Source organism: Typopeltis vanoorti, chromosome 21 (assembly GCF_054136105.1).
Source record: "Typopeltis vanoorti isolate ZY-2024b chromosome 21, IOZ_Tvanoo_1.0, whole genome shotgun sequence".
In the NCBI taxonomy this organism is placed as follows: Eukaryota; Metazoa; Arthropoda; class Arachnida; order Uropygi; family Thelyphonidae; genus Typopeltis; species Typopeltis vanoorti.
In genome coordinates, this window is record NC_143569.1 from 32351114 (window position 1) to 32365307 (window position 14194).

At 34.3% G+C, this 14194-nt stretch overlaps 1 protein-coding gene across 7 annotated transcripts in view; it reads right to left on the minus strand.

Moving 5' to 3' along the window:
* The window catches only part of LOC150094718 (myotubularin-related protein 9), a 282350-nt gene that overhangs the window by 61000 nt on the left and 207156 nt on the right, over positions 1-14194 (minus strand). For all 7 annotated transcript variants that reach the window (XM_090410951.1, XM_090410948.1, XM_090410952.1 and 4 more), the window contains 2 exons: positions 9874-9958; positions 6508-6577 (listed from right to left, as the gene is read on the minus strand). In XM_090410951.1, coding sequence (XP_090267077.1) covers positions 6508-6577; positions 9874-9958 — 155 coding nt within the window. The remainder of the gene's footprint in view (positions 1-6507; positions 6578-9873; positions 9959-14194) is intronic.

Below are 14194 nucleotides of genomic sequence, written 5' to 3' on the forward strand. Positions count from 1 at the left end.
TACTCCTCTTCTTACTGATGAACAAAAAGTAGTAGTGACAAAGCCCAAATCAGAAATTACCACTAATAGTAAACTATCGGTTGAAGTCAATTTTGGTAAAATGTCTAATCTATATCGTAGAACAAACCGCCAGGTTGTGAGACAACAAAGACTTAATTCTAATGATGGAGAACGTGAATTTAATTCAAAGAAGAGAATCCTATACTACAAACTTGAAAGACATGCAGAAAGTGATAATAATAGTAATAAGAGAATTGATGATAAAGTGAAAGAGAATAAAGGCACAAAACATAATAAAGAACCAAGTTTCAGTAAAACTAGCTATTACTTCAAAAATCGAAAAGGAAATATGTAATCCAGTTTTTTTTTAAAGGAGCCTAGTGTAAAAAGAAAAATTTTTCTTATAATAAAAATTTTTCAAAGAAAGGGTGAGCCTATGTTAAATTGTGAATGAAGCCATGTTATGTAATTTATTATTTTTCATTCACATTTAACATTGCTTATTAAATATTAATCATGGTTTATATAAAATTGTTTATTATTCCTTAATTAAGAATTACTAATTAAATATTTACTCAATATCTGACCTGCTATTAGTTTATAAAATAATAATATGTTTAGAATTTTGTATAACTAAATATATGTGGTGTAACGTAAAGTGTTAATTTATATTTAACTGTATACGTAATCAAAAAGTTAAAGAAGTAGCTTAAATATTCTGTTGTTTTATTTTGTGAAATATTTAATGTTATGTAATCACTCATGAATAATATTAGACCATACATTACATTAGCGAAATGTTTACGTGCAGTCTGTTGTCATGGAGACGCACGCGTAAACAACCACGAGTGGAGTAGAGCGTGGCGTTCGAACGTAAGGTGGGAGTGAAGGTCAGATAGATAGATATATAGAGAAGGGGGAAGGTCATATATATAGAGAGGGAAGAGAAAAATTATTATTAAGAAGGAGGAGAGAGTTTTGCGGAACCAAGATTATATAATCCTCAGGGCAGAGATTTATGAGTGTAGTGTTCGGAAGTGAACCTATAAGTAGTGAAACATAAAGTTTAATGTTATAAGCGAAAACTGCTGTTGTTATGAAGAAAGGTTGATGCCGTAATCAGATAAAAGGAAACTGGACAGTCAATGCGAAAATTCTGATTAGTTCCAGTTAATCTGGATTACGATTAAATTCTATGTTGCCCTAGGAAAAGGTTATATTGGTTACTTGGAGAAAAGTGAACAGGAAAAGATATTAGTACCTAATTACTGTTGTTTGGAATAGTGAAGTGCGACTTACAGTAATACAGTTTAAACTATGGAGAATATTTGTTATGTGTGTTCCGCTAATGTTAATTAAGTTAATTCATAAGTGCTCTCTCAATAATTTGATGTATTGAAGAATTTGTCTGGTAAGAGTAGTTGTATAAGTTTCTCTATTCTAGCATTAACTGTAATATATCTCCGATGCTCAAGGTCCGGGAATATATTTGCTTGGAATATAGCTTACGTAGTTTATTGCCTGCTGTGAATATAAACATTGAGCTGAAAGATTTGTGAAGACTGAATAAAATGTGAAATTGTTATATTAACTTGAGATAAGAAGATTTGTGTTTTTGAGACTGTGAATAGTATATGAAAGTTAGAACATTGAATTAGCATCAGTGACTTAAGAAGAAGTGTTAAGTTAATTGTATAGTTCCATTTTAAAATAGAGTTCTTGTATTTGTTAACCATATCATATATTAAATGTTTTATTTTGTTGATCTAAATATTGTGTTTGCCTGAATTCCTTATTATTGCACCGTTCATAAATGTTCGAATCTTGCAGGAACCCCAAGTGAAAATGATAATAGATGATTCGGCCTAATGAGATGACAGCTAACTTAATTTAGAACTGATCCTACTATTTATATAGACTAATCTAAGAATAGGGTGGCGCAGTATAAATATAAATTTCCCTACTTTTGGATCGGTGATCATTTCGTAATTAGTTGTATTATTCATAAAAGTGACTTGAAACTAGATAGATTTAGAACACGACAGAAAGAGTCGTCACGACAGTTGCATCTGGCACAGACACCTGCATATCAAACTCTTATCTTATGGTCAATCTTTACAATTTAGTTGTCAGTTTCTTCACTGGTCACTTGCTATGTGTCACACTAGATGGCTTCTTTTCCTCTGATTTCTGCACCAATGCCAGGGTAAGCAAGGGTTCGGTAATCTTGTCCACACTCTTTCTCTTACATAAATAAATACAAATCTTATTCATAGTTTCGTTGATGGCAGTATACTCCATTTCACTTCTTCATTTTTGAAAATCCTTGTAGTGCTTAATCATAGAAAGCTTCAAGATCTTCAATAACCAATGTCTTAAACAATAATCTCCTTACATTCTTCAGTGTGGGTGAAAACAATCTTATTAACCTCAATGCTACTAAAATGCAGTCATGTTTTATATCTCACAAGAAAAATCTTGCTTTACTTCTCCTTACCTTTGATAATACCTAGATCTCCAAGAGAGAAATGCCATTGCTCTTCTTGGGCTGACTTATATCTTTAGCCCAGTGATCTGGATACATACAGTCACATTTTTAGTCTTTTCAGTCAAACCCCCTTAAAAAAAATAATAAAAACAAACAAAAAAAACCCCAAAATTCCATCTTAATTTGAGAGGAATAAATAAAAAAACATCATGACAAAATAAGATGTTGGATAAAAAGATATTTACAGCTTCTTATCAGGCTGGAATTGGATGGACAGCCATTTTGTACTTACAGAATTTTCATGAAGTTTGTAAGTGGCCAGACTAGTTTGAAAGTATTTTAATCGGATCACTATAATTTTGCAAAACCTGAATCCTGTGAGTACTTGGTAGAGTGACTAACTGAGAATAATGGGAACTGCTGATATGTGATATTTTTGCAAGCCTGGTTGGCTGGGTGGATAGTATACCTACTCTCCAACAAACACAGATTGTGGATTTGAATCCACCAGGCACAGATATTTGTGAATATTTTTAGGTGGTAGACAAATATCATTACCAGTGTAAAACCACCATCCCACTTCTTGGGATTCTGAAATAGCCTGAAAAAAGTTCCATCGTGTTTGGTCTCTAGAGAAAGGTTTTTAGTGGGATGGATGCACATTAAAAAAACAACAACTAAAAAAAAAAAAAAAGCAGTAAACAAAATCACTTAACCACCTTCATTTCTTTATAAAAAAAATTCTGTTCATTTCAAAACCCTGTTAAAAAACTGAATCTTTTTAGGAATTCAGACATCACAATTAGCTTGATAAAGCCACTGCCCCACTCTTCTAGAAACATTTGAATAAATTAAATTTACTGTTTTACTTGCAGATATTTTACAAGGAAAGGAAAAAATACAAACAAAAGAATAGGGCAGCAGGGTTCCACCTGTGCTTTTAGTGAATTTCTGTATTGTACATTTGAGAAGAAAGCATTCAATGAAGCTATCCTCAAACCTGTAGTCTGGCTGTTCTACATAGATGATGTCTTTGCTATTTGACTCCATAGTCCAAACACATTAAATTCATTTTTAGTGCATTTGAGTATTCCAAAATTCTAAAATGCACCTCACAACAGAAGAAAAGAATCAAATAACTACTTATTAAATGCCATCAACACACTGGAAGATACTTACATAAACAACTACATCATCCAGATCAATAATATGGTATCCTCAAAACACTAACACACAGAGCCAGATCTACCAATTCAATCTACAGTATTTGCCACAAAACTCAACTACCTCCACCACACATTTAGTTACTTAGCTAACAATCCCTATAAAATAGATAAATCACTATATCCTCACCTCCAACACATAAGATAAAAGCAGAATTTTTTGTATGCTCTATACCTGGGACACATCAGAAAAGACAAATTTTCTGATATATAGAAATACACTAATATGGAGAGCTAAATGTTTTACAATGACTGCATTGCACAATTCAACAAGAATTCTATTTCTAATCTTTCTTAACAACCTCTAGACCATTTTCCCACCTTCTTGATATTTATCTCTATATTCTTAGCAAAGTCTTCCCATGCTTCTTCTTCTTTTTTTTTTTTTTTTAGCTACTTTAACATACTGCTTTGCATTTTGATATTTTTCTCTGTCAGAGCAGTTGACTTTTATATCTTTCTTCTTTTCTATGACTGCCTTTTTAACTTCCTCAGTCCACCATAATAAAGTTCTGATTTTTCTATCCTTGCAGACACTTCACCATGTGCATCTATGGCTGAATCAGTGAATGTTTTCTTCAGAAATATGCCATCAAGACTTCAAGGTTTAATTCCTGTTTTCAAATTTCCATTTTCTCTTGAATAATATTTGTATATTTAGGTTTACAGTGTTATCAACAATAATAGAGTCAATGTCTCTTCTTATTTCTTATATCTTCTCTCCAAGTGATTTGTGTACATCTTTAAAATGTTAGAATATAGTATCAGGAATCACTAGTCCATGTTTTGATATAAAGAATCAAAACCAAATATCCAGCAAGTACTTATTATTAGCTTTGACCTTTTCTTCAAATGTTCCCAGAATAGTTAGGGAAAAAACTAAATGGTGTCTAGGATTCATTTCCTGCTCTGCTGTATAGATCTCACAACAGAGTAGGAAATGAATCTTAGATATCACAAAAACAAAAAGGAGAAGCTTATCCCAGACAGGATAAACTTTTCCTTTTTCTTTATCTCAACTTCTGCCTTATAGAACCTTCTGTGGCTTTATTATTATTATACAGATATCCCCATGGAGTCAGAGCACTCATTGCAGGAGAACCACACTAACCTTTATAAACACAATACCTATCACATCTCTCCTTAAACTCATTAATTGTTAGGGCAGTCACAACTAATTCAGGCAATCCATTCCACTCATTCATCATTGTCCAAACAAAAAACTCACAATCTGCACACCTTTACACAACTTCCAGGAGTGACTTCTAGTTCTCACTCTATTCATCATCTATTGAAAAATTTCCTTTGGATCAATCTTATAGAACCTTTTTAAAAATTTATAAGTTTCTATCATGTCTCCTCTTTTCCACTTATCAACTCAACTTTGCAACCCACACACTTTCAACCTATCCTCATAGGGCATTCCACAGACCTGTCACCAGCTTGGTCACTCATCTCTGAATCCTCTTCACAACTACCTCCTGATCCCCAAATGATCAAATCTGTGCACAATAAGTTAAGATGCAACCAAATCATAAAGAGGGATAATAACCTCCCTATCTTTACTTGTTAGTGTGTTTTTCAACATCCAAGTAATCTTTTGAGTTTTACCAACTTTTGCAATAAATATTAATAATAAATTAGTATAGTATTAGTAATAAATTATAGGTAGAAATATGTTTCACTATCAATTCCCCATTCTGAAATTTGCCCACGTCACTCTACTAAAAACTGTCTGCCAGTAAAGAAATGTATCTTTGTATTTAGTGTTGAATACAATAGCTACTCCTTCCTTTCCTTGATCAGTATTGTCTGAATATAGCACTATATATTTATTATTTAGAATAATTCAATTTCCATTGATCTTTCTTGCACTGAGGTTCTACTAAAAACTGTCTGCCAGTAAAGAAATGTATCTTTGTATTTAGTGTTGAATACAATAGCCACTCCTTCCTTTCCTTGATCAGTATTGTCTGAATATAACACTGTATATTTATTATTTAGAATAACTCAATTTCCATTGATCTTTCTTGCACTGAGGTTGCCAGTTTTCAGCATTCAGTGGTATAATTACCCAGAGGCATAGCTAGGGAGAGGTGGAGGGGGGCAGTCCGCCCTGGGAAACACTTTGAACCTTTTTTGAACTTTTGCAGTTAATTCTAAAATACATCTCGAGAACTCATTTCCAAATATTGTAATACTACTGCGAATTTTCCTCACAATTGCTGTAAGTATTGCTAGTTGTGAGAGGATTTTTTCTAAATTAAAACTGATTATGAATTACCTACATTACTATGAAATAGACTTCGAAAATGTCATTGATGATTTTGCTAACAGAAAAGCAAGAAAAATAACATTTTAGATTGTTGAAATTAAGGTTTTACTTCAAAAATAAACATAGTGTTTTAATTTATTTCCCTATACGTGGTTTGACTTTTTGTAGTATTTTTGGTGTGTATTGAGAGGGGCGGCAAACTCAGGGACTGCCCCGGGCAGCAAAAGCTCTAGCTACACCACTGTAATTACCATATCTTGAAGCTGCAGATGCTATTCTAGAATCCAACCAAATAAAAATATTAATAAACTTCATTTATATGTAGTGAAATAATTTCATTTTTCAACTGATGTTTTCCTTTCATTTTTAGGGTACTGTACATAGAAGAGGCAGAGCATCTGTGCAACATTCTCTAAAGCTGGTGAAGGAAAAAAAAATCTATAATAAATTTAGCTTGCCAAGCATTGCATTTACATTACAATAAAACATACTTGCATTTTTGGAAAAAAAAAGTATACTACCATAGAGAAACAGTCTTTTTAGCCAAGTCCAATTCATTCCTGTCTTTATCACAATCACCTAAGAATGTTCCTAAAAGAGACAGGGGAATTTCTAACAATAACTTTGCAATAGTAAACTTAAACATGTTGCAAATAAATTTAATAAAGCAATTTATTATGGGTTAACAAAAGCTTCACAATTAAGAATAAATGCCACATGAACTCATATTAAACAAAGTCCCTCACATAAAGTTAAACAATTTACATGAGTTTTTCTTAAAACATCATATCATTCTGATGATATGGAATATTACGAAGATATCGATCCTGTTCAAGTTCAAATCATCAAATCTCAGAATGGATGGTCCCCCCCCCCCCCATTCCCCTCTAGAAAAAAAAATATATATTACATTTTGAAATGAAAAATGGGTCTAATTCAATAATCTAAAAAATACACAAAATCAGTGGACCAACCTGGATGAAGCAGTACCTGTAATCATAACAAGAGATTGGTTTCAGAATGTTGTGAATATGGTAAAATTTCAATAATATAGCCTGCTCTGAGCTGGTTCCAGAGGGGAGACATATTAACATCTATTCTCAACAACTAAAGTGAGTGCATACTTTCCAGCAGGAAACTACTTGATAGCAATTGAACAAAGTTGGTACATCAAGCAATACAAAGCCAGACAGCACACAGCAGTTTAGATGCAAGAAAATATCAAGAGCTGGAGCCCCCACTATAATTTGGTAAACATTCCATACATTCTTGGCACTAACAGTAAGCTAAGACAGTGCTTCAGTAATGCTGATGAAATGGAGAGTAATAAATTAATAATAAAAAGAACTAAATAAAAAAAAAAAAGGTTAAAAAATCAAATGCATAGTCAACGAAAATATTCCAGTATATAAAGATAAACCAAAAAGCTTTACTAACATTTTTTTATATCTTGGAGATTGTAGTGTCATGATCAAATAAGAATACATAAATAAAAGGGGAATTCTTTGAATTATTTTTTCATCATTATCTACAAACTTGGTGAGACATGTGTTCCATTATTCTACACTAGTGTTTCAGTGACTTTAACAAAGAATGTGACTGCGTGCTCAAGAAGCCATTGGGTTGATGAGGCAAAGAAATGGAAGTTGCTAGTTCATGACTATAGAGAGGAGGTCCTTATCATTTATTATCCTCCTTATAGTCCTGACCTAACTCCTTAGTGCTTCCATCAACAAAGATGTCCCAGCAATTAAGGTGTTGTGGAATTAGATTGGCTGTGTGCGTGTGGCCAGTACTGATATTAAGCAGTGTGAGTGTTTCTTCCAGATAGCAATATGCAAACATTGTATTGTGTCATGATATTATTCAGCACTGACAGTACAGTCTATAGGTAGGAAATCGGCCAAAATGATTCTCTGCTGTATCAAAAACACATTACCATTGATTTTTGTTCACAGTTCTGAAAGACTTTTTGCTGTGGAAACATCCCTCTGCACACAGAGAAGTGCAAGGAGAGGGATATTTTCACAACATTCTGCTGACAATGCAGAAGCTAAATGCAAATTGCATAGCCATACTTCAAGAGGTTTTTTGACATTCGCCACCTTATAATGTTGGTACTGAGGAGTGATATAGTAAAATGGTTTGGCAGAAAATGTGAAGGTCATAAGTAATGTCCTTAATTTTTAAACATATGTTTTTCTGAATAGCAGCAATGTTGTCCAGAACTGATGATGTTCATAGACTTACAAACTTTTCTGCATCATTCATCAACATTTGTTTGTAAGGCATGACAAATTTTCTCTCTGTACACAGTGGCCTTCTGTCAATAAATATCCCATCTGTGATTACAAACATTGCACATATTTTTTATTCCTCACAGAGACATAAACAAAAGGAAAAAGAGAGAGAGAGACAGCCATATTTGAAATAGCAGTGCAGTGCAGAAGATTATGATGACACAAAGCATATTATTATTATTATTATTATTCCTGATACCTCCAAGGAGTCCGAAGACTCATCGCGGGAGGACATCTTCAACTGTCTCTACATCTTACCTCTACTACGAATCAACGCCATCTACCGCCCACCTCCAACACTACCACAACTAGTAATTTTTGTCTGTAAATTGCGTGTGTTCTGAAGGGCCGATTTGTATGTATGCGGGATGAAAAACCCGAGTTTCCGGGAGAAAAAACCCTGCTACCTCCGTATGAGATCGGCTAACTCACCATCGATTGAAATCGACCAGATAAAGATTCCTCCCGTCGCGACGAGAATCGAACTTAGGCCTATTCCAATCGAAGGGCGCAATGTACCGTCGTTCTTCCAATTGCGCTACGGAGGCGCTTATATATGAAGTATATATGATTCTATATAATGGAAGAAGTTAAGGAGACAAAAGACCTTGGAGTGGTGGTTGACAAGGATGTGAAGTTCAGAGGTCACATTGCACAAGTTGTCCACACAACGAGAATCCAGTTGACCAACCTAGCATCCAAACCCATGTGCTGCAACTTAAATATCAGCTTATCATGTGGCACCCTGTCAAATGCTTTCGCTAAATCCAAGAAAATGCCATCATCTACTGCTTTTGTAACTTAATTATAAAAGGCTAGCATATTACTAAAACAAGAGTGTCCCTTAACAAATCCATGTTGACTTTCAAGATAACATTACCCTCATCTGCCTAATGCTGTTCACTAATTTCTCCAAGATCTTAACAACTACTGATGACACACAAACTAGCCTATAATTAGACACTTCCAGTCTGCTACCGCCTTTATGCAGTGGCACTATTCTTACTTTTCTTCCATTCCCTGGGCACCTTTTCTGTAGCCAGACTTTCATTGAAAAGTTATCAAAGGAGCTGTCAGTTCTTTAGCACATTTTGTCAAAACCCGTGGTGAAATACCATCCAGTCCCACAGCTTTACTGACATCCAAGCACATTCTCTCAAAACTCATAGTGAAATACCATCCAGTCCCACAGCTTTACTGACATCCAGAGTACTCAGTATTTGGAACACACTCTCCTCCTGCACCTCTAAACCTCGAACTTGCCCTATCCCTCTAGTATTAAAATTTACTCCTCCAGAATCAAATACTCCAATAAAGTGTTCATCGAACAATTCCACTATGTTCTCTGCATCAGTCACTCTATTCTCATTTTTATCCCAAAATGTCATTCTTCCACAATCATTTCTGCATCTACTGACCACGTAGCTAAAAAATTCCCTATGATTTTCAAATGTATAATCAATAATCAAATCAGCGTATAATCAAATGTATAATGAATAATGTATAATCACAGTACTCCAGATCACCTTATAAAAAGCAATACATACAATTCTGACTTACTGAAAATGTATCTAAAATAGCACTTACCAAACTGAGAAGCATATGCATGTTCGAATAATGTAATAAGAAATTCTTCATTAAACTCAAACGAGCATGGAAACTGTTGATGTATCTAAAATGAAAACATGAAAATAAAACAAATCATTTTAAATGAAGGAGGCACAAAATATCAATGAACAATTACAACTGCTATAAAAAATTATAACTAATATCCAGCATTTCCAACATATGTGGAATTGCTGGACAAAATATAAAAAAATATTTAATATAAAATATACTGAATGGATTGATTAATATATTGTATATATTTAAAATCATAACTACAATAAAACTGGTGTGTTTAAAAAGATAGTTTTCCTTGTTTGAACAAAGAAATTATAAATACACTTTTTAATTATGTGGGGGAATTTTAAGCAGCTGTCTTCAGTTTGTATTTGGAAAGCATTCCACTTATCCATTGATATAAGAAATGGTAACTGTGATCTTTTTTAAATTACAATATTTTTTCCTTGTTAGGTAGGTATTGTTGCCCTTTTTTTAAGCTACAGTGATTTTTTTTTATTGATGTTACTAATTTCATTGGTTTTTTTTCTGAGCTTGTTTCATAGTAAATAGTTTTTTATACTTTTTGGGGGGGAAAGGAGGAGGGAAGGGAGATGTATGCTTATGACATATTGTTTCTTTATTGGATGGTGAGAGTAATTGTTTGTAGGTGTAATTTTGTGGTGCAAAAAGAACAGAAGTATCAGTAACTGGATACTCAAATAGGATATGTCTAAACTCATTAAAATGTTTTCAATATTAAGTACACATTCTTAATTTTGCCCATTAATGCTATGTTTTATATGAGTTGCTGCTAATTTTTTTGACTAAATAATTTAGGATCATCTATTCCTCTGAATTTTTCAGCTGAAGTGGTACATTAACTTTACAGATTTTCTGATAGCTGTAAATTTCAAGAGAACAGAAATAAAGTAGTTAATGTTGTCCCTCATCCCTTTTTTTTTTGTAACTTGTATCCATAAAATGTTTTAGTTAACCTATAGTACATTAGTACTGTTGGATGGATTAAGAATTTTTCTATTTTTATTTGTTTTATTTATATATATATATTATTTATTTATTTTACATGGTATCTTTTTGTTCTTCTTTTTACTTGGTCTTATTGATAGCTAGGAAGGGAGTGATTTAAGTAAGTTTATGATTTTGTTGAATCATATTGGTTAACTAAATTGTAATTTACATAAAACTAATGGGCTCATTTTTTAAAGATAAGCTGTTCTGTCAAGAACAGCAGAATTATCTTTGTCAGCTTTTGATAATAACTATATTTTTGTCTGTTTTTCAGAGATTTCATTTCCAACAGTTTCATATTTTTTAAAAGTTCTTTTTTATGTGAATCCTGTCCACGAAAGGTTGTACACCTATAATACATAAGTATTGTGGGTGAACATTGGATCAGATAATCAGGAAACCCTTCTACAGACCAAACATGGTATCTTAGAGCTATGCTAGAAACGTACAGCTATTTCAAGTAATTATCTCTTAGGAGATGAACAAATTCCATTTCCTTCCTACCATGCGATCCCTCCTCCTTCCAATCCATGTTCCCATAAGTGCAGCCCCCCCCCCCCACAACTTTTATTTGACATGCACTCATCATGCTAATTTACTGATGCATGTCTTCATACCTTTTCTTGCAGCTCCTAGCAGCAACAAATTGTACATTTTGTCATATTGGCCTCTATCTCACACCAGATTGTCTCAAATGAACTGCCTTCCACAAATCTTTGTCTTCCTGATAAACTTCAAATCTGTTTTAATTACAAATTTATCTGCTATAAATTTCATTCTGCATGGCATAACTTTAGACAACTCAAAGTGAGTTACTTAAACTAGTCTTGTTGTTATTTTACTGATTAGTCTAATCTTCAATTTTTTCTAAACCTATTTAAAAAATTATAGTCAACAAATTTCTATCCCAATTTCCTTTACATACAGGGTGTTCGGGATAAATTTGACATATTTATAATTAATTATATTTTTCCGTAAGTTACATGTATTAACACACACTTCTCTTCATTTAAAAGTTTGGACCCTTCTTCATTCATATACAAGATGTCAGAAAGGATGGATAGCTGGAACCCACCTGAATCATGGAAGAGAATAACTTGTATCATGATGATTCGTGCCCGCCATCAAAATAAGGATATTACGACTGCTGCCCAATGCTCCCTGAATACAGTAAAAACAATCAGGCATGAACTAGAGACTTGCAATGGTGACTACGAGGATGTAGCAAGAAGAAAGATCCCTAGCAGACGATCTGATTGCGTTCGTACAGCAGAATTCCTCGCAAATCTGCAGGAACAGGTGTTGAAGAACCCTGGCATTGGAATTCGGGCTTTGTTCGTGGAGTTGCTAACTGTAGTCAAGCCCTGGATAACAAGGGTAGCCAATGGTAGGCCGTATGTATGGCAGCAGGATTCGGCCCCTTGCCACACCTCTGGGAAAAGTCAAAAATGGTTGTCTGAAAATTTCTACGACTTCACTAGTCCAAATGTTTGGCCTCCAAACTCCCCAGACCTTAACCCCATGGATTATTTTGTATGGGGCGCAGTTGAAAAAGACACCAATCGCACTTCCAGTAATACAAAAGCCCAGTTAATGGATAAAATTAAAACAGTTTTTGCGGCCCTTCCCAGGGAGACTGTAGCATCAGCTTGTTCGAGGTTCCGAAGCAGAATTGAAGCTGTGATCGATGCTAATGGTGGTTATTTTGAGTAAATCTTGTTGATAGTATTGTAATTAACTCTGCCTGTAATGTTTTTTTGTCAATTCATTAAATTTAATAGATACAAAGAAGATTTTCTTTTTCCTTACGAAACTGTCAAATTTATCCCGAACACCCTGTACATATTATATTAGGCTCAATGGGCTTAATATGTATCCTTATCTCCACAGTCCATCAATGTATGTGTTTGCCAGAACAGTTTGTTATGTTGCAGGAAAGTAAAACACCCAAGTTAGAGCAGAAGAAACTAAGGCTATGAGGCCATTGTTTGCTATTTATTTATTTATGTATCTTTCAGTCTTGAAAGGTTGTGAAATCTATAGTACATCAGTATCACAGGAAGGCAAAAAATTTTTTTTTAAAAATTTATTATTATTATGGGCAACTCCAAGGAGTCCTTAGACTCATTGAGGGAGGCCCTAAACATCATGTCAAGAAGAACTATTCAGCATCTGCACAGTATCTATCATACTTTGCTTTGAACTCATTTACAGTCATGGCACCCACAAAAAACTCAGGCAGCTTATTCCACTCATTCACCACTCTCCAAGTAAAAAAACCTAGTTCTAACACATTTACTAACTACTCTCCTGCTCAGCTTCCATGGATGGCCCCTAGTTCTCCCACCACAAGACCTGTTCTGAAAAATTTCCTCTGAATTAATCTTGTAAAAACCCTTCAGTAATTTCAATGTCTCAATCATATCACCCCTTTGCTGCCTATCAACCAATTTCTGTAACCCACAGATCTTCAACCTACTCTTGTAAGGTTCATTCCATAGACCAGCTATTATCTTGGTCACTCGCCTCTGGATCCTCTCTACCTCTTCCCCAAATCTGAGCACAGTAGCCAAGATGGGGTCTTATCAAGGCTTGATAAAGAGGAACAATAACTTGCTTGTCAAAGTATTCTTCAGTAACCAAGTGATCTGATGAGCTAATTTAGCCACTTTTGCAATGTACCCCCTAAACTTCAACTCCCTATCCACCAACACTCCCAAATCCCTGGCCTCGTCAATCTCCTGTAGTACGGTTCCACCACTGTGGTATACTGCTGCTAATCTTTTCACCCCAAAATGCATAACCTTACACTTTGCCACATTAAACTGACATCCATTCTCCTTAGCCCAGTCTTCCAATCTATCCAAATCATCCTTCAAAATTTTGATATCGTGTGCATTCAACCCAACTTTGCATCATCAGCAAAGAAATGAACAGTTCCTCTCAGATCCTTTCCTATATCGTCAATGAACAAATTAAATAGCAGTGGTCCAAGAACAGAACCCTGCGGTACACCACTAGTCACAGGCCTTCTTTTGGATTCTACTCCTGAATAAACTACTCTTATTTATAATAAATTTAGTTTAATCCTTTATCCAAGTGTGAGCAAACACACTTGAATAAAGGATTTGCACCTGAAAGTATCTTCAAGACTGGGGTAAGGTGGTACAACACCGGGCAACTCGTTGCAAAGGTGGAGCAAGCATCACTCCTATCTTAGTATCTCCCATAATGCAAAACACATCTCCTTGCAGATATGCATAATGTTATGCAT